Source organism: Perognathus longimembris, chromosome 22 (genome assembly GCF_023159225.1).
Source record: "Perognathus longimembris pacificus isolate PPM17 chromosome 22, ASM2315922v1, whole genome shotgun sequence".
Classification (NCBI taxonomy): Eukaryota; Metazoa; Chordata; class Mammalia; order Rodentia; family Heteromyidae; genus Perognathus; species Perognathus longimembris.
In genome coordinates this window covers 27,402,101-27,422,939 of record NC_063182.1, presented here as the reverse complement: position 1 = coordinate 27,422,939, position 20,839 = coordinate 27,402,101, and the positions used below count along the sequence as shown (strand labels likewise).

Sequence of the window (20,839 nt, the reverse complement as noted above, 5' to 3'; positions counted from 1 at the left end):
AAAATACTGAATCACAGATTACTGAGAATGAAAAAGAAAAATGAGTGGGATAATGTTGCAGACTGGTAAATTTGAACTTTCATAATTTTGTACATAGCCACATATAGTAAATGGCAGCACTTGATTTTTCACATGTCCAAAACAAAGTTTGGAAAACTAAAGTAATACTAGTTTAGTATTTAGTAGTAGTAGTTACCACCAATCCAAGGTGCCGATGATAACCCATTTCTATAAATGAGGAAAATTAGAAAAAGGTTAATAACTTGTATGTAGTTATGAGAGATTTTTGAGATAATTCTATACTTGTAGATACTTAAGTTGTGGGTAGTCATAACTTAAAAACCACTTATAATTAATTATATACTACATGTATAAATGACTAATTTTAGCTCTCCTACAATCTGACTTTTTATTTTGGTTATTGCTTCATTATCTTAAATGTCTTGAATTTTAAAGGTTTTCTTCTTGGGAAGATTTTGAAGAAGAACATGGAAAAGGGAGAGAATATGGTTATGCAAGCCTCCACAAGGAGCTGGAGCCATTTTTATTACGTCGGGTTAAGAAAGATGTAGAAAAATCTCTTCCTGCCAAGGTTGAACAGATTTTAAGGATGGAAATGAGTGCTTTACAGAAACAGTACTACAAGTAAGCTGTATACAGCACACATGCTCTGAACATTTAGTTCTGATTTCTTGTCCTTAACTTGATGCCACACAAATAGGGTCTTAAGAGTAGTAGCAAACCTTAAATTTTAGCTTAAGTTTGTTCTTTGCCAAATGGAAAAAAGAGATTTAATGAAGTTCAAAAGTAAATAATTGTGTATGTGTGTACATGTATGTGAATGTGCACGTGCACACTTTTGTACCTGCTCCTTATCATTTTCGAACCAAGGCCTTGTGCTTGCTCTGCTTATTTGCCCTACTACTTGAACCATGCCTCCAGCCCTGCTTTTTGCTTGTTATTTTGGAGATGGAGTCTAGTGGGCTTTGTGTCCTCTCAATATCATCCTCCTAAGTAACTATTTTAGTTTTGTGTTTTGTTTTTAATTTAGGATTTCCATGATACTAAATTATTACTTAATTGTGCTGAATGGCAGAGGTAAAAAAAATTAGGGAAGAGCATTAACACATCATAGTTTTATAAATTTTATTTCAGAGTCTATATGGTAACAGTTTGGGCTTTTTTTTTTTTTTTTTTTGGCCAGTCCTGGGCCTTGGACTCAGGGCCTGAGCACTGTCCCTGGCTTCCTTTTGCTCAAGGCTAGCACTCTGCCACCTGAGCCACAGCACCACTTCTGGCCGTTTTCTGTATATGTGGTGCTGGGGAATCGAACCCAGGGCCTCATGTATACGAGGCAAGCTCTCTTGCCACTAGGCCATATCCCCAGCCCCCAGTTTGGGCTTTTTGTTGTTATTTTTCTTCTTTTCGATCATGGGACTACTCATGACCTTGAGCCCTGTCTTGAGCTCTTTGGCTCAAGGCTAGTGCTCTACTGCTTTGAACCACAGTGCCACTTCCCATGAAAGTGTTTCGTGTCAACAAAGGAAAATAAATCCTAGAGCCCATTCCCAGTTTAATGACATGAGTTAGATACATTGCCTCAAATGTCTGGAATCTCAGAGCCATTTATATATTTTTTTTTTCTTTTTTTTTTTTTGGCCAGTCCTGGGCCTTGGACTCAGGGCCTGAGCACTGTCCCTGGCTTCTTCCCGCTCAAGGCTAGCACTCTGCCACTTGAGCCACAGCGCCGCTTCTGGCCGTTTTCTGTATATGTGGTGCTGGGGAATCGATCCTAGAGCCTCGTGTATCTGAGGCAGGCACTCTTGCCACTAGGCTATATCCCCAGCCCCGAGCCATTTATATTTTATGATGAGAAATCTACAATGACAGAGTGCCTACCTAACAAGCCACAGGGCCCTGTGTTCAAACCTTGGGCTGACAGAAAACATTGTAACCACCATAAATTTAGAAATACATTGTGTACATTTTAGGTTTTTATTTGAAAATTTAAAAATAAATACCACAGGACAGTGTAGTTAACTCCGTGTGTCCTCAGCTTAAATTTTACCTCATAGCCAACTTCTTTCATCTCTAAATGCTCAAATTTCTCCTGTTCCCTCTTTAAAATTATCCAATATTAGGATACAGAGGTTTCATAGTATTTGCATAATGAACTTTGATCATATTTAGACTTAAATGTATTTTAGTAGATTCCATTATATTATTTTTATAGATTTCATTATACTATTTTCATATATACAGTGTACTTCAATCATCACTCTCTCCTTTAACCATCCTACTGGATTCCTCTCCCCAAATAATCCCCCATTTTCATTAATGTTCTAACACACATAACCCTACAATTGCTATTTAAATGTACTGTATTCAGCCAGGCACCTGAAATTCATAGCTCCTTAAGAGTCTGAGATTGGAAGGATTGCAGTTTAAATATGCACTGAGCAAAAAATTAGTAAGTCTCCATCTCAACCAGTTAAAAGGTAGGCATAATGGCATGGACCCGTCATCCCAGCTATACAGAGTTTGAATAGTATTTTTTTGTCCAGGTCAGTGTGGACAAAAAGAGAACTCTATTCAAAAACAATGCAGGCATATGGGGGGATAGAAGTATGTGTAGCTTAATTGGTAGAGGATCTGCCTAGCAAGGACAAGGCCCCTGAGTCAAACCCCCAGTAACACCCCACTCCCCCCAATTCACTTAAATAAACTAGTGTCTATATAACAAGTGCAGTTAAAAAAAAAAGTGTTTGTCAGATACTGGTGGCTTATTCCTGTAATCCTAGCTGCTCTGTAGGCTGAGATCTGAGGATCACAGTTCAAAGCTAGCCCAGGCAAGGATATCTATGAGAATCTTATCTCCAATAAATTACCCAGAAAAAGGCAGAAGTGGCTCTGTGGCTCAAGTGGTAGAGTGCTAGCTCAGGGACAGCACCCAGGCCCAGAAGTCAAGCCCCAGGACCAGCAACCCCCCCCCCCAAAAAAAAAAAAAATCATTGTTCCATCATCAATTTTCAAATTATCTCTACTGTTGCAAACTTGTGTGTTTTTAAGGTTGTGGGAAAGGTTGAAATAGCTCTTTCTATGGCAGTTAGTTTGTGCTTTTGATTCTCTGACATGTACTGTTTTCTTTTGCTTATCAATTATTTGATAATGAAATTATTTTGTTGAAGTTCTCTTCTACAACCTAGGTTTTGTATATTATGTAGTAAAATAGATCCCTGTATTTCCTATAAATTGGTAGATTAGGTGCTTGTTTAGATTTAGGTTTTCCTTTGTGGAGAGAATATATTCTCTAATGAATTATGGTTATGTTTTGGTTCTAGTAGAAGGTAGTGTATTTTTTTTTTTGGCCAGTCCTGGGCCTTGAACTCAGGTCCTGAGCACTGTCCCTGGCTTCATTCTGCTCAAGGCCAGCACTCTACACTTGAGCCACAGCGCCACTTCTGGCCATTTTCTATATATGTGGTGCTGGGGAATCGAACCCAGGGCTTCATGTATACAAGGCCACTAGGCCATATTCCCAGCCCTAGAAGGTAGTTTTTAAAACGTACTATTTGAACAAAATTTGAAAATTGCAGACAACTTGGAAATTTACAGAAAATTTTGGAATAGAAAAAAAAAAACATAGCTTCCCTATTTTTCTCACTGGTGGGCATGTGTGGCAGACCTCAAACCTTTAGACCCTTTTAGGTACTTTTTGGTAACTAAAGAAACAAAATACTTCCATAAATCCGTGGGATTGATATATCACCTATAGAAAAAAATCTTAGAAGAAATTCTACACAGGGAGAATAAACTTCAGTCTTACAGCATTGAGCATTTCCCACAAGCATTTTACATTTTAGTCTAGGTACAGGAAGATGCTAAGTAATGAACCAGTAGAAAATAATGGCAATAAAAATATATATTTCTGTGTGTGTGTGTGTGTGTGTGTGTGTGTGTACACACATTAAGTAGTTAGACATTTCTGTGTGTATGTACACGTTAAGTAGTTAGACATTTCCATGCCTCTTCAATGACTAAATTTGTAAGAAGGAAAAGAATAGAAGTTGCAGCAGAAGATAAAAAGTAGGTTTGGGTGAAAAGAATATATATAGTTTGATATATAAAAATAGCACTATTTTTCTGTTGTATATTCTATAATTACAGTTTATTAAAGGCAGTATAGCTAAAGCTAGGTGTCTTCCTGAAGGTTTTTTTCAGGTCTGTGAAAAATAATTGAGTAACTATTTAATGTAGGAAAATTTATAAAATTAAGGTATATGACTTGGGAGGAGAGGATTGATATGCTTCTAGCTAGTATATGTAATTGTTCAAAGGACAAGTTATATGTTCCTATGTGTTTTATGAATCACACTTAATTTGTTGTATACCAAATATAGATAGAGCAGTTATGATTGGGTACTAGATTTCTTTTTTATAATTTCAGAATTTATCTTGGTGATAGTTGTGCTAAATGTAATTTATATATTTTTTCCAGATGGATTTTAACTAGGAATTACAAAGCCCTTAGCAAAGGTTCCAAGGGCAGTACCTCAGGCTTTTTGAACATTATGATGGAGCTAAAGAAATGTTGTAACCATTGCTACCTCATTAAGCCTCCGGATAATAATGAATTCTATAATAAACAAGAAGCCTTACAAGTAAGAAGTTTTAAATGTTACTACTTTTTGGTAGATTGAATCCTAGAAATGTATATTTCAGTTTTGATTGAAAAATGCCCATTTTAATTGGAAAGTGCTTTAATACGTAAGTTCTCCTTAATCATTTTCATTTAAGTCATTGTCTTTAGTATATTTTAGTCTTTAAGAAAAAACTAAAAAATTCTAATTTATCTAATTGATTTCATCAAGTTTGTAATCATAGGAGTCTCTCCCAATGGACTATAGTAATTTATCCAGCAAAAAGCCTATCAGTGTATTCATAATTGTAAAAAAAGTTTAACTATTATTGATTGTGCTTTGTTGGTGATATACAAATAGTAGTTAGCCTAAAGACTGACATCTTCATTATTCCTAGAAGACAAATCAGAAGTGTGACGATATCTTGGCAATCCAGTCACATTAGTGCGCTGAGCTAGGATAATGACTTCAATATGTAATACATTTTAATCTTTTTAAAGTGTTTGTTATCTAGATACTCCTTTCTTCCTGGGTGTCTGTTATTTTAGAGAAACAGCACAACTAGCAAATAGAGTAAAACAGTACAAGAGCCTATGTATTAAATGATAATAACATGCAATTTATGTAATAGAGCAAAATAGAGAAATGTCCTATACATTTCTGAAATTTAAATTTTCAACATGAACATTTAAAATAGGAATTTAGAATAAAGCAACTAAAATATTAGGTGGAACCGTTTATCATTTGCTTTTCATATATAACAGTTTTAATTTTCTTTTTAGCACTTAATCCGTAGTAGTGGGAAATTGATCCTTCTTGATAAGTTGTTAATTCGTCTAAGAGAACGAGGCAATCGAGTACTCATTTTTTCTCAAATGGTGCGGATGTTGGATATACTTGCAGAATATTTGAAATATCGTCAGTTTCCTTTTCAAGTAAGTAATTCTTTTTGCTAATTTCAGTCTAATTACTGAGCTCAGTGTACAAAATTACTTCTTTTTCAGAATAGCCTCTGAAATTCTGTAAATGAAGTACAAATTTAATTATAAACCTATTTTTATTTTAAAGAGTTATGTTTACATTAAAATTATATTTGTCATTGCTCATTTTTCTTCATTTTTTTATTTAACAGCAAAGCAGTTTTTGAAGATTTTCTGTTGAGTTTTGTTTTCTTCTAATTCTTCCCTTCTGTGTTTAGTTTAGATTTTATAAATTGGACTAAGGCAGGATTTTTTTTTTTTCTTATGGTGGAAAAAATATAAATGAGGGACCTTATGAGTTAAGAATTAGGATTATATCTGCAAGGCAGAATGACTCAAATGCCAGGATTATTGCAGCTTTAGTGACTGGTTTGCTTGTACTTATTTTGATGCATAGTTTTTTGGTGTTTTGTGTTGTTTTTTTTTTTTAATAAAACCAAACCAAAGTAGGCTCATATTCCACTAATATATTTGAAATAATTTATATTCAAGTTCATTTATTGCAATTGAATCTAACATCGATGAGTGTTCAATATTAGCATTAGATGCAGTTTTGTTAAACAGTAACATTTTAGTGGAATATTTTGGTCATAAGAATTTAATAGATTACCCTATATCATCTAGATTACACACTTTTTATGAAATATGTGGTCATCTTACTATACAACAACTCAAGTGCTGTGATGGATAGGTGTGTTTGGTAAGAACATGACCAAGAAATATACAAATAAGAGGAAAAGTACACCAATCTCAATATTTTGAGTTTTGAGGGTTTAAATTTTTTTTTTTTTTTTTTTGGCCAGTCCTGGGGCTTGGACTCAGGGCCTGAGCACTGTCCCTGGCTTCTTTTTGCTCAAGGCTAGCACTCTGCCACTTGAGCCACAGCACCACTTCTGGCCATTTTTTGTATATGTGGTGCTGGGGAATCGAACCCAGGGCCTCATGTATATGAGGCAGGCACTCTTGCCACTAGGCCATATCCCCAGCCCTAAATTTTTTTTAATATAGCAGCTTTGAGATTTAATTTCCACGCCATGTAGTCTATTCAGTTAAGCTATACTATCACGGGTAGAGGAATCCATGACCACAATCAGTTTTAGAATATTTTCATCACCTTGGAAAGATACCTATAATCTTGGCTACCCTTGCCTTTTCTCTTCCATTACTTTTCTTCCCCAGTATACCTGCATTCAATTATTTTTAAATAAGATGTCTTGTGTATGTGGTCAAATGGGAAAAAAATATAACAGACAGCACTTAAAAGTACCCTCTGCTCCTAATCCTTTTTCATTAGTAGCTTATTTCCCAGAGAAAGTGTTTTCATTTGTTTCACTTTAAATCATGCCAGAATAAATATACTGTTGATCTAAGGATTTTACCAACCATAAATTTTAATGAAAAAGAAGGTTGACTACTTTTTCCCTGCTTTGTGTAGGTGACAGTTTAGATCATTTCATTGAAACTACTGAGAAAAAATTCTTTGAAACATTTTCTTAGTTTTTTTTTTTACAGTTAAAATGTATTTATCTAGAAATAGAAAGTTATTATAACTTTTTAATTTCGTTTTTAACAGATCATTTATTATTTAATTTTTAATTTTTTTGTTGGTTGAACTCAGGGTGAGCACTGTCCCTGAGCTCTTTATTTTGAGCCACTCTGAGCCATAGCTCCACTAACTGGTTTTCTGGTGTCTCATGGTTATTTCCTGCCCTTGCTAGCTTTGATTTGTGATCCTCAGATCTCAGCCTCCTGAGTAGCTAGTATCACAGGTGTGAGCCACCAGCTCCTGGATATTTATTTTTTGTAGCTATTCCTGGGGTTTGAACTCAGGGCCTAGAAGCTGCCTCTGATCTTTTTTGTTGCTCTTGTTTTGTTTTTAATTTTTATTGTTATTACAAAGGTAATGTACAGAGGGGTTACAATTACATAAATCAGGTAAGAGTGAATTTCTTTTGGGATAATGTCACCCAGTCCCTTGCTCTCCCAATTTTTTCTGCCTGTTCCCACCCACAAGTTGTATAGTTCACTTTCAATGTCTGATAAGTCTGATGAGTACCATTGCTTCATTTGTTTACCTTTTATATAACTATTATTTATAAAAAAAATTGCTGATAACTCTAGCAAGTGTGAATAGTCACCTTGCAGTACAAGTTATGTAATAAGAAACACCCAATAAAAAGAAATCAGTAGCAAGTAGTGCACATTAAACAAAGAAAGGAAATCTAAACAGCATGTTACTAAATTCTCTCTCTCTATTTTTTTTGACTCTAGTGGGAGTAGAATACAGATAAAACAAACACAGTTAAACCAAAGTTTTCTCTGAAAGTTTTTGCTTAAAATGATAGCCTGTGTTTGTTTGGTTGTCTTATTTGAAAGAATAAATTCATAATTCCTTAAACTATCTGTCCAACCAAAAACATATTTTGGTTTTCATCTGATGGTCAGAATCCAGCCCAGCAGATAGTACTGCATGCCAGACAAGAATTCCACAATTTAGTTATATCTCACATTTTCTATTATAACCTTTTTCTGAGTTTTTGCTTTTACTATGGTAGATAGTTAATTTTGTTGCAATCGGTTTTAATTTTCAGCATTTTGAGTGTACAGAAGTGTCATTGGTTTCATTTATTGGTATTGGAACTGTTAACTTTGTTACTCAGCCTATTTTTTAAAATTATTGTTCCAATGGAAAGATTGCAGCTAAAGAAGTTCTCTGTTAGATGATTAAGAATTTGCCAAGTTCCTTCAGGTTCTTCATTTAATAGACATTAATGCTGTCTCTGATAGTAATTTACTTTTGGGGGTGGGCTGTACTAGAGTTTAAACTCAGGCTTTGCACTTGCTAGGCAGGTACTCTCTTGAGCTGCATACAGGCTCAATAATTAATACGTTTTTAGCCATTTTTTTTTTACTGGTTATGATAATTAGGCAGGCTATGATATTGTACAGGCCACGACACTACACTTAGGTAACATTAAATAACAGTTAATTTGGGAAATATGATTCATGGTACGTTTTCTATACATATTTTCAGTTAAAATGCCTTTTGTAATGTCTTCATTGAGCTTACACAAAATTAACAACTTCAAAATTTTTTGTCATAAAAATGCAAAACTTAACAAACACAGAGCTTTCTAAAATATTGATTCAATCTGTGATTTAAACGTATGGATCCATGGATTGTAGTAAGAAGTTGTTACTAGTCTGTATCACATTAACACTTATGAAACAGTTGTCAATGATAATGTAACTAAAAATAATAGCGTCTTCTCCCTACAAATTTCCTTACCCTGAATGAGGATAAAACCCAAAGTCTCAGTTCTCTGAGACAAAGCATTGTACTACTGACCTACACTCCCAGGCCAGTAATAGCTGATGTCTAGTAACAACTTATTGAGTGTCAAGAACTGTGCTTAGTGTTGTTGCATGAATGTTCTAAAGTCTTAGGAAGGAGGCATTAACTATATTCATGTTACTGAGAAATAAATTGGTAAGAGAAAAGTTGATTTACTTTCCCATGGCATCTACTATATAAAGTGCTCATGCACATTCTTTGACTAGAGTTCATGATGGTTTCCAAAGTTTTTACACGACAGTATCTGAGCAAGTTTTTGTAATTTAGTAATTTCTTTGGTGCCAGTGATGTTCTAATCACCAGTCTGAACTTAGTGTTTTTTGAACTGTAAATTTAAGCTTGATTTTAACTGCTTACTATTATGATGTGTTTTATTCTAGAGATTAGATGGGTCAATAAAAGGAGAACTGAGGAAACAAGCTCTAGATCATTTTAATGCTGAGGGATCAGAGGTATGAATTATTTTAAAACCAAATTTTATGTTAATCATATTGCTTAGTCATTATATTTGTAGTTTGTTTCAAAGATAGTCTTGTGGGTGCTAGCCAGTTTTTGTTAGTGAAGTTTTCAAGTATGTATTGTATTTTACATTCTGATGAAGTTTTTTAGTATTTCAGTATAATAGTTTGCTTCAGAGTAAATTAGTCCACTTTCATTTACAATTCTTCCATTTTTGCCTTTTCATTTTAATACATAAAATTTACTGATGTAGTTTGAGGGTATTATCCCACCTCTGCTTAATTCTCCCATTTCATCAGAAGTAAACATTGTATGGAATTTTTTTGTTGTTATTACTCTATGGGTTTTTATTTTAGAGCCTTGCTAAAGGTTTATAACTTAGTTATTTTTAATGCTACCTTCTAGTTTACTAGTAAAACACTTTTTAAGTTCAGAAAATCAATTTTACAATTTTCTGTTTGAACACAGTATAGAGGAATTTAGAATCTTGTGTTTTTACAATTTCTTACAGGATTTCTGCTTTTTGCTTTCTACAAGAGCTGGAGGTTTGGGGATTAATTTAGCTTCTGCTGACACTGTTGTTATATTTGATTCTGACTGGAATCCACAAAACGACCTTCAGGCACAGGCAAGAGCTCACCGAATTGGGCAAAAGAAACAGGTATTTTTAATTTGTTACTGTTTGAGAATCTGTTTTTTTGGAGGTTTGTAAAAATAATTAATGTATGGCATTAACCAAGATGAATAAATGAAGGATAATTGGGATACAGTCATATTACTGTTTAATAAGTAAGGTAAGGAGGCAACTAGTTAACCAGAATCACCCATAGGGAGCTGACAAAATTGTGAAAACTATGTCTAAATTAAGATCATGCATTCTGGTTAGATTGTATATATTCTGTTTGTAACTGAAGAACAGAGTGTTTTTTATTTACTATAAAAACGTCAGAAGTGGTGCTGTGGCTCAAGTGGTAGAGTGCTAGCCTTGAGCTGAAGAGCTTAGGGATATTGCCCAGGCCCAGAGTTCAAGCCCCATGACTGGGGAGTGGGAAGGGGGATTTTCATACTCTGGGTTGGGATTGTGGCTTAGTGGTAGAATGCTTGCCTAGTGTGCACAAAGCCCTGGGTTTGGTTCCTCAGTGCCACATACACAGAAAAAGCCGCAAGTGGAACTGTGGATTGGGGGTAGAGTGCTAGCCTTGAGCAAAAAGAAGCTTAGGGACAATTGCCCAGGCCCTGAGTTCAAGCCCCAGGACTGGCAAAAAAAAAAGGAAAAATCTTCAGTGTTTCCAGGTACTGGTGGCTCACACTTGTAATTCTTCTATTTTTGGAGGCTGAGATTCAGAGGATTATGGTTTGATGTCAGTCTGGGCAGAATAGTTCATGAAACTCCATGTACAATTAATCAGAAAAACTGTGCTGAATGTGTGATTTAAGTGGTCACACTTAGTGGCCATATGAGCAGATATGAGGTTCTTAGTTCAAACTCTTGATACTAGGAAAGCAAAACAAAACAAAAAACAACTTTAGTGTCTTTGTTTGCTTACTTTTGAGAATTTGAGTAGCACAATGCAACTTTTGTTTATGTATGTTCTGGACACAAAAAACTCAATTCTACTTAGTATGTTCTTTACAACTATGGGGCACTGCACTAACACTGTACTCCAGTTTTGTTTCTCTGACCTAGAAGGAAAAGGAAAATTTACCATGCATTCATTATTGTCAATTTGGAATGTCTTGTACTTTGCAGGGCTTCTCTTTAGCCTAAGGAACAGCTCATTGAATTTAATAATGTGTAGAGTGAGGGAGTATGGTCTGAAGTTGTTAGTAATTTGCAGGGATTTTTCCCCCCCATACCTAATTTGTGACTTAGAAATAACTATAATTTCTTAAATACAAAAGAGGAAAGCAACAAAAATAGCAAAATAAGTAAATTCTTAAGAATGTAAGAAAAATAAACAAAAGTTATATTTGTTTCAAATGGTCTCAAATTGAAGAACTGTCACTTTTCATATATTGCTACATTGTTTTTCAACTTGCTTTTGAGTATTGTAAACTTCATATAGGATGAACAAACTATTCTATGTACTAATTATTGAGCACTTCAGGTTAGCAAATCACATCCTTTCTATTGAAATTTGCTTCCTTATATCTATTTTTCCAGGTGAATATATATCGTCTAGTCACAAAGGGATCAGTTGAAGAAGATATTCTTGAAAGGGCCAAAAAGAAGATGGTTTTAGATCATCTTGTGATTCAAAGGATGGACACAACTGGGAAGACAGTACTACACACAGGTTCTGCTCCGTCAAGGTAATTATTTGACTATAAAAATGTGTCATTTAGAGTTACTCTTAAGTGATTTTTCTAAATTCTTTTTTTTTTTTTTTGCCAGTCCTGGGCCTTGGACTCAGGGCCTGAGCACTGTCCCTGGCTTCTTTTTACTCAAGGCTAGCACTCTGCCACTTGAGCCACAGCGCCACTTCTGGCCATTTTCTATATATGTGGTGCTGGGGAACCCAGGGCTTCATGTATACAAGGCAAAGCACTCTTGCCACTAGGCCATACTCCCAGTTCGATTTTTCTAAATTCTATATCACTATAAGTACATCACTGATGCATGCTGTATTCAGTATTGTGATTTTAGAGTGTGTGAAGACATTAAACTGATTTGTAGTTGCTGAATATATAGCTTTACCACTATTGATTTATTCCCTCTAACCTGTGTTTTAAGTTCTTTAATTTTGAAATAAGAACACTAAAACTTTAACCTAGTCATACAACTTTGTGAAATAATTGTCATAAAAGTGACTTTCCAATATAACAAATTGTTTTGTAACTATTGACTGCTAATATTCAGTATTTTTGTTCTTGTTTTTAGTTCTACTCCTTTCAATAAAGAAGAATTATCAGCCATTTTGAAGTTTGGTGCTGAGGAGCTTTTTAAGGAACCTGAAGGAGAAGAACAAGAGCCTCAGGTAAAAGTTGCCTCAGAATATGTGTTGTTACCTATTTGGGAAGAGGAGAGGATTCATTTATATTTAAAGTAAAATTTTTCTTCAAATGATAGGAAATGGATATAGATGAAATCTTGAAGAGGGCTGAAACTCATGAGAATGAACCAGGCCCCTTAACTGTAGGAGATGAGTTACTTTCCCAGTTCAAGGTAGGCTTCATTTCTTTTTCTTTTTTTTTTTTTAAATTAGCAATCAGAAAATATTAAACTCAATTAATGGTTTGTTAATTATAATCAACAAAATAAATTTTATTTCAAAATTTGATATATTTTATGAAAACTTTTCTGACTTGAAAGTTAACATTAATAGTTAAATTTAATTATATGGAAATGGTTGCTGTTATTTCCTAATTAGAACTTAAAATTTTGCTCAGCAAATAGCATGTCCTCAAATATTCTTTTGTTTGTTGGTAGATTTTTTTTGTTGTTGTTTTTTTGTGACAGGGCTTACTATGTATGTAATCCACTCTGGCCCAGAACTCAAGATTGTCCTGCCTAAGCTTTCTAAATGTTGAGAATCCTACGTCTATGTTTACTGTGGATGGCTTAAATGGGATATTTAATTAAATTCCATGACTAAAGACTTCCAGTTGATTTTTGTTGGGGGGGGTGGGGGGGGTGTCAGTCGGGGACTTGAACTCTGGACCTGAGTGCTGTCTATGAACTCTTCAGCTCAAGGCTAACTAACGCTCTACCACTTGAGCCACAGCAACACTTCCGGTTTGTAGTGGTTAATTGAAGATAATAGTCTCATGGACTTTCCTTTCCGGATTGGCTTTGAGGCTTTGAATGGATCCTCAGATCTCAGCCTCCTGAGTAGCTAGGATTACAGGTGTGAGCCACCACCACCGCTGGCTCCAGATGATTTTCTTACAGGAGATTGTGATAAAAGAATTACCACAACTATCAACACGCCAATAAATCAGTCAGAAAAGTAAGCAGTACATTTATACTTACACATAATCCCTAGTTTAATAATTGCTGAAGGTTTTCAGGAAGTCCCAAAGCAATATGAGTCAACTGACCTTTTGAAGTTGAGGGCTGAAATTGTGAACTGAAGTTCTTAGGGGTCAATTCAATTCATGGTGTTTGTTAATTTAACAGATATTTACAGATACTTAAAATGGATGCCACACACCATTAAGCAGTCTGCTAGGTGGAGGATAGACGATAGAGGTGGAAAAAGCACTACAACAGAGATAAGAGAATCCTGTTCAAAGTTGAAGCTTAAGACTGTCTCATTGGTTGGTTGGTTGGACTTACCAACTTTGTTTATCTGCTTTCTCTGATTTTCTGAGACAGTCTTGCTATGTAATCCAGACTTGCCTCAAGCTCATGATTCTCCAGCTTTAGTTTGCTAGGTGACGGAATTGCAAAATTGTGTCAGCACCTTATAATCAGAAGGAAAATAAAAACTTTCTTCTAGTGCCTTCTTCCCTCCCCTTCCCCCCTTTCATGTATGTGTGTGTGTGTGTGTATGCCAGTCCTGGGACTTGAACTCAGAGCCTGGGTGCTTTTCCTGAACTTTTGCTCAAGACTAACAGTACCACTTGAGTCACAGTTCCACTTCTGGCTTTTTGGTGGTTAATTAGAAGTTAATTTTGTGGTGAATCCTAGCTACTCAGCCTGCTGAGTATAGGATTACAGACAATCCAATGGTGCCTTGTTCAACCTTTTTTAAATGTAGGATTATACACTAATATAGCTAGCTTTAATGAGTCCATATGAAAGAAAGTTAGCTGTTTTTGTCTTTTCCTTTAGAAATGAAGAAGCAAGGGTTTAGAGAATATGTTACTAATAACCCTAATAATAACCTTTTATGGATTTCCTTATCTTTGTTGGTCGGTCTTTATGTTTTGTTTATATGATTTTTTTTTCAAGGGGAGGGGCTGCAGATCAGGGCCTGAGTGCTGTCCCTGAGTTTCTTTTGCTCAAGACTGTCACTCTACCCCTTGAACTGTAGCTTCACTTCTAGCTTGATAGGTCTTTTGTTGGTGACAAGAGTCTCATAGACTTTCCTGCTCAGGCTGACTTTGAACTGTGACCTCAGTTTTTAGCCTTTTGAGTAAGAATTGTTGACATGAGCTATTGGCGCCCAGCCTGTTGATATAATAAATTACATAATAATATAATAAATATTGTTCTTTATGGACTAGTCTAGAAATTCCTGCAGATGATTACATAGCATATTTTTAGTATAAATTACTTTTTTGTTATTGATGCTGTCTCTAGGGAGGTCTAATTTTGTTGAACAGCATTCCTGGAAGGAATATTCATAGTCCTTTTCTTTTATCTACTTTGTCCTAATGAAAAAATAAATATTAGATAATTTAGTAGACGTACTTGGTTTATTCTATAGTTATATTCTTTGTCCTTAGATATTGAGGTTTTTTTGTTGTTGTTGTTTGTTTTTTAAGATAGAATCTCACTATGCTCTCTGGGCTAGTCTTGAACTCCTGGATGCAGAATGATAAACCTTCTTCTTTATTAGCTGTGATATACAGTCATAGGCCATGATATCTGGCTCTTAGTATTCTTCATTGTCATTCTGGCATGTACTTGAACCTTTAAAAAATAAAATTTTCTATAATTTATTCTGTTAAACTTACGGAATTTATCAGGTTGCCAACTTTTCAAACATGGATGAAGATGACATTGAATTAGAACCTGAAAGAAATTCCAAGAACTGGGATGAAATCATTCCAGAAGATCAAAGAAGACGATTAGAAGAGGAAGAAAGACAAAAGGAGCTTGAGGAAATCTATATGCTTCCACGAATGAGAAATTGTGCAAAACAGGTGATTTTGTAGTTTTAAAAGATATTCCTGTAATTCTTAGAATATAGTTAAGGATTCATTCTAGATTGGTCTTTGTTTTGTTTCAGAGAGGTATTTGTCCATAGTTTTGTTGCTTATGTTCTTAATTTGATTTTACTTTCCTAAAATGAAAATGTTTCTTCCTGTTTATTTTTGAGAATAGTTTGGGTAGAATTGGGAATTTTTCTCAAGGAAACTACCTGAGCCTGTGATTTCTTTTTTTTTTTTTTTTTTGGCCAGTCCTGGGCCTTGGACTCAGGGCCTGAGCACTGTCCCTGGCTTCTTCCCGCTCAAGGCTAGCACTCTGCCACTTGAGCCACAGCGCCGCTTCTGGCCGTTTTCTGTATATGTGGTGCTGGGGAATCGAACCTAGGGCCTCGTGTATCCGAGGCAGGCACTCTTGCCGCTAGGCTATATCCCCAGCCTGAGCCTGTGATTTCTTTGTTGAAAGATTTTCTGTTTTAACCAACAATTTCGTTTTCAGATAAAGAACTAGTCTGGATATCAATTTCTTGAATGAGTTTGATAGTTTCTTTTGAGGAATTTGTTTTTCTCTAAGTTGAGGTGAATAGGCATGAAGTCACAATATTCTCTCATTTCAATATCTGTAGGGTATTTAGTGATATTAATATTGGTGTTTTTCTTGATCATTACATAGAGATTAATCAAATTTATTTTCCTCAAAGAATCAGCTTTTTGTTTCATTGATTCCTTCCCACCCTTGTTTTTCACTTTGTGTTTCTGCTGTTTAGAAACCATTTCTTTTTGCTTTTGATTTAATTTGCTCTTTGTTTTATAAGGTATAATAAGCCTACTCAGTTGAGATCATTCTTTCATATTATTAGCATTTAATGATAAAGATTTTTCTTGTGTCACACTTTCTGCGTATTCCACATTTTTATGTGGCATTTTTATTTTTATTTCTTTTATATTATTTTTCTTTATTCAAAGTAATTCAAAATTTCCCATGTAAACCAGGTGCCAGTGGCTCACGACTATAATCCTAGCTACTCAGGAGGCTGAGATCTGAGGATTTTGGTTCAAAGTCAGCCCATGAGGAACGATCTCCAAAGAGTTGTAAATGGAGCTATGACCCAAGTGGTCGAGTACTAGCTTTGAACACAGAAAGGTCAGGGACAGTACCTGTCCTGTGTTTATGCCTGACTACTGTCACCATCTACCCCCCCCCCCCCCCGCCCCGTAAAAAGAATTTCAGGTTTCCTTCTTTATACCTATAGTCTTAGAAATGTATTTTAGGTGAGCTGGGTACCCGTGGCTCACACCTGTTATCCTAGCCACTCAGGAGGCTGTGATCTCAAGATGATGGTTGGAAGTCAACCTGGGCAGGCTGGTAAAGCACTAGTCTTGAGTACAAACTGGCTCAAGGACAGTGCCCAGACCCTAAGTTTAAGCTCTAAGACTGCCACTCCTCCTCTCCCCCCCAACCCAAACAACAAAAACTTACAGGGGGGGAAGGCTTTTAAAGTGTCAATGATTTCTAGTTTAGCTATCATGTTCCTTGTGTGCTTTGAATTTTTTTAGTTGTTTTGTTTTTTTGGTGGCCCAAATGAACAAATGCTAGTTTTAAAAATAGTCATAACAGTACCCTGCCAGAGTATATGGACTCTTTCAGCAAAAAAAACAGTCCTTAACAATAGATTTTTTTTTAAGTACCTCATTAAATTTTGAGAAAATAGAAGACTTTTTTTAAAAAAATTTATTTTTGTTAGTCCAGGGGCTTGAACTAAGGCCCTGAGCACTGTCTTTGAGCTTCTTTAGCTCAAGGCTAGCACTCTACCACTAGAGCCATAGCGCCACTTCTTGCCTTTTCTGTTTATGTAGTACTAAGGAATCAAACCCAGGACTTCATGCATGCTAGGCAAGCAGTCTACCACTAAGCCACATTTCCAGCCCGGCTTAAGTAATCTTTACCAGATGAAGGGTTCAGAATACGTGAGAGGCTTTGGAAAAAGTCCACAAAGTTACACAGTGTACATATTAATGTATTCATGACAACTGTGGATATTATAAAAATATATGCATGTGGATTTAGTGGCACTTTTTTCTTTCAACTTGATCACCTTGTTAAAGTCCAGTAAGAGTGGCGTGTGCGCGTGCGCGCGCGCAAAAAACAGTAAAAAGGAAGTGAGGAATCCATTTGCCTCTCCAGACGTATGACTTAGCAGTACTATTGCAATAAACAGCATTTCATTTTTTAAAAAATGCCTATTGTGCCAAATTAATTTGGAATCGTGTTGAGTTGAAACTTGCTTTCTTCCCTTTGACAGTGTATCTAGACAGTTTTTCATGGCTTTTCACCATTGCTTTGTGTGAATTGTTTAGTCACTGGTGAATGTTTTACCTTGTTTACATTTTGTTTATTTTGTAAAAGACTATCAGATAATGTACCCTAACAATTCCTTAGGGAAAAATAGCTAAAATTTACATGGCTGGATCAATAGAATGATATGTTTTAAAGTTTTTAATATAATGATGCCAAATTACCCTCTCATAGCTTAAATGTTTTCCCAGAGACCCATCAATATTCATTTTTGGTACTATTATTAGCATGATTGGCCATTCTTGCTTATTTATGTAAGCCAAGTTATATTAAAAATGAATTTTATTGTTACTTTACATTTTAAAAATTACTGTTAACACATTTTTATATATCTTGATTAATTGCTCATTACACTTAATTTTACGAAAAATGCTTATTTTTCTTGTTGATTTTTGAAAGTGCTTTACATATACCTTCTCATTGATTTAATCTATTTGATTTTTCTGTTTTAGGGATATGTTTGATATATGAATAATATTTTTAAAGTTTATACAGTCTTTTGAAGTGTTTTTCTTTGCCTTTACAGTGTAAGTAAGGCTTAGTTATCCTAAGTGTGGGTAAATTTTTATTTCTAAATTCCAGATTAGTTTCAATGGAAGTGAAGGGAGGCGCAGTAGAAGTAGAAGGTACTCTGGATCTGATAGTGATTCAATCTCAGAAAGGAAAAGGCCAAAGAAACGAGGAAGACCACGCACTATCCCCCGTGAGAATATTAAAGGATTTAGTGATGCAGAAATTAGGCGGTAAGATGATGAGACCGTTTTGTTTTAACCTCGTTTTGTTACAGTGTAAAACTGAAATATAAAAGTCCAGTAATTGGCAGAAATTGAGATGAAGTTTTAGAAGACATAAACTTATTTGAATAGAATTAGGTGGTTCTCTTTTTGATAGTCATTAGAACCTTAGGGGCAGGTGTGGGTAGCTAAATTACAAAGTTTGCATGTTATCTACTGTTGAACCATTTAGACTTCTAAAATTTTTGGTTACATTGATGTGGTTAAAAAATGGCCCTTTTGAATAATAAAATTATCATCATACTTGGTTTGTGATTACCAGTATTACTATTTTTTTTGTGGGAATAATTTAGTCTTGTATTTTTCTAATTTCTAACACTGAGGTCATTGCCTTTTCTGGAGCTGGGTTCAGCTCAGCAGTACACCCTGTGCTTAGCATGAACAAAACCCTAGTTTCCATCCCTAGTACCATGGGGTGGGGGAGGGGGGATCATTTCTGATAGGCTTAAATAAGAATAGAGGTAAGATTGGCCATATGGGACAAATTTTAGCTTCTATTTAAAATATGCTTAAATATGTACATATATGTTTAAGGGGCTTGAGATAGCTTATTGTTTTCATGTAAAAGTTTTATACTTGTAAAAAGGTTGTTCATTTTTATATTTTCAGACTTTGTTTCTTTCAAGCCATTGTAACTCTTTTCTTTTAAATCATAGACCTGACAAAGTTCTTCCTCATTGTTCCCACCAGAAAATTAAATACATTGTTAGCTTTTATAAGGGTACTTTTATGACAATCTGCTTTGCTGGACTTTCTGTCTTTAGTCGAAGAAGCATTTCATCTTCTACTTTTCCTGGATATTTTCTCTCATCCATCAACCACATAAGTAGCTTTGTTCTGAAGTAAAATTTTTATTTACCATTGTTGATACACATCTGAAAGAAAAACTTTTGGTAATTTTTTAATCATCATTTGGAGTAGGAGGAGGTGTGATATGATTGGTAATTCTGGAGACACTTCCCACTTTTTTCTTTTGTCTTGTGAAAATAATAAAGTAATTTTTAAAATAAAATGTAGTTTCTATTGTTTTATTTATATGGATATCTTAACTTCATTCTGTGTGTTCAAATGTCTTGGTATAGATTGATGTCTTAACTTTTTAATTTATGCCATAGTTTATTCATTTTTTTGTTTGTAACAGTGTCTTGAATTAATTGTTTGTACTAAGAAATATTTTTTGTTTCTGTCTACATTTTTTAAAATAGATAATGGCACTTGTTTAAATCAAACATTTATTTTCTGTTAGGTTTATCAAGAGTTATAAGAAATTTGGTGGCCCTCTGGAAAGGTAAATACTTTTGTCATTCTTAGACAATTATAAATTGCATTACATACATTTAGCTCTATTTGCTTGTACTACAATTTACTTTGCTACTTTGGTGAATTTGCTTTTAACCATTACAGATTGAATAATACAGAATGCAAATTTTAGATTGATTTAAAAAATTTTATATTCTATTAATTCTTTCAAGTCTCTTACATATTCTTTACTAAGCCAAACTGTCTATAAAATGCATGTTAGATTACATTTCTAACTATAAGGTATTTTCCACAATCTGTATTTTATTTTTATCCACAAGTAACAAAAGTACACAAATTTATTCCTAAAAGTAGTTGATTGAATTTTTAACCGATCCAGTTTGCTTTTGCTAACTTAGAGAAATCTTTTTTTTTTTTTCTGGTTATATACTCTTAGTACACAAACTATATTAAAATCATTGGTATTTGTTTGTCCATCATTATTGCAAACCTACCTCTGATTATAAAGCTGCAAAGATTCTGATGATTTCTTCTCATAAAAATGCCTAAAATAACTGGATCTCAGGGGGGTTACTTGTCTATAATCCCAGTTACTCAGGAGGCTGAGATCCAGGGATTGTGGTTGGAAGTCAGCTCAGGCAGGAAAGTCCAAAAGACTTTATCTACAAATAACCACCAAAAGAAGCTGGAAGAGAACTTAAGTGGTAGAGCATTAGCCTTCAGCAAAATAGCCCAGAGACATTGCCCACACCGAGTTTAAGCTCCAGGACCAGTACACTCTTCCCCTCCCTCCAAATGCTTAAAGTAAAGATGTTTGTTATTTTCATCTCTTACTACCACTTCTGTGTCTGTCTGCCTGCTTGCCTGCCTGCCTGCCTGCCTGCCTATCACTTTAAGATAGTTGTACAAGGAGTTATCACTCTAATGTGTTTATTCATGTGTACAATATCTTTAAGGGTTAGCCCTTCATTCCTCCCCCCTCCCCCCCCCCCGCCCCCAATCTGTTGTCCACCGATCTCATCCAGTTTTCTTTTCTTTCTTTCTTTTTTTTGGCCAGTCCTGGGGCTTGGACTCAGGGCCTGAGCACTGTCCCTGGCTTCTTTTTTTTGCTCAAGGCTAGCACTCTGACACTTGAGCCACAGCGCCACTTCTGGCCATTTTCTGTATATGTGGTGCTG

At 35.1% G+C, this 20,839-nt stretch overlaps 1 protein-coding gene and 1 long non-coding RNA gene across 2 annotated transcripts in view; one reads left to right on the top strand and one right to left on the bottom strand.

The window, feature by feature from the left end:
* Chd1 (chromodomain helicase DNA binding protein 1) overlaps positions 1-20,839 on the top strand; it is a 77,712-nt gene that overhangs the window by 36,517 nt on the left and 20,356 nt on the right. Inside the window, exons 15-25 of the mRNA XM_048331580.1 lie at positions 457-645; positions 4,499-4,661; positions 5,423-5,575; positions 9,356-9,427; positions 9,946-10,095; positions 11,599-11,747; positions 12,316-12,412; positions 12,505-12,600; positions 15,072-15,248; positions 18,190-18,350; positions 19,648-19,689. Coding sequence (XP_048187537.1) covers positions 457-645; positions 4,499-4,661; positions 5,423-5,575; positions 9,356-9,427; positions 9,946-10,095; positions 11,599-11,747; positions 12,316-12,412; positions 12,505-12,600; positions 15,072-15,248; positions 18,190-18,350; positions 19,648-19,689 — 1,449 coding nt within the window. The remainder of the gene's footprint in view (positions 1-456; positions 646-4,498; positions 4,662-5,422; positions 5,576-9,355; positions 9,428-9,945; positions 10,096-11,598; positions 11,748-12,315; positions 12,413-12,504; positions 12,601-15,071; positions 15,249-18,189; positions 18,351-19,647; positions 19,690-20,839) is intronic.
* Positions 550-14,938, bottom strand: LOC125340130. The gene is made up of 3 exons (XR_007208693.1): positions 14,927-14,938; positions 9,883-9,888; positions 550-691 (listed from the first exon to the last, which is right to left on the bottom strand). It is a non-coding gene; the product is annotated as an uncharacterized LOC125340130 (long non-coding RNA).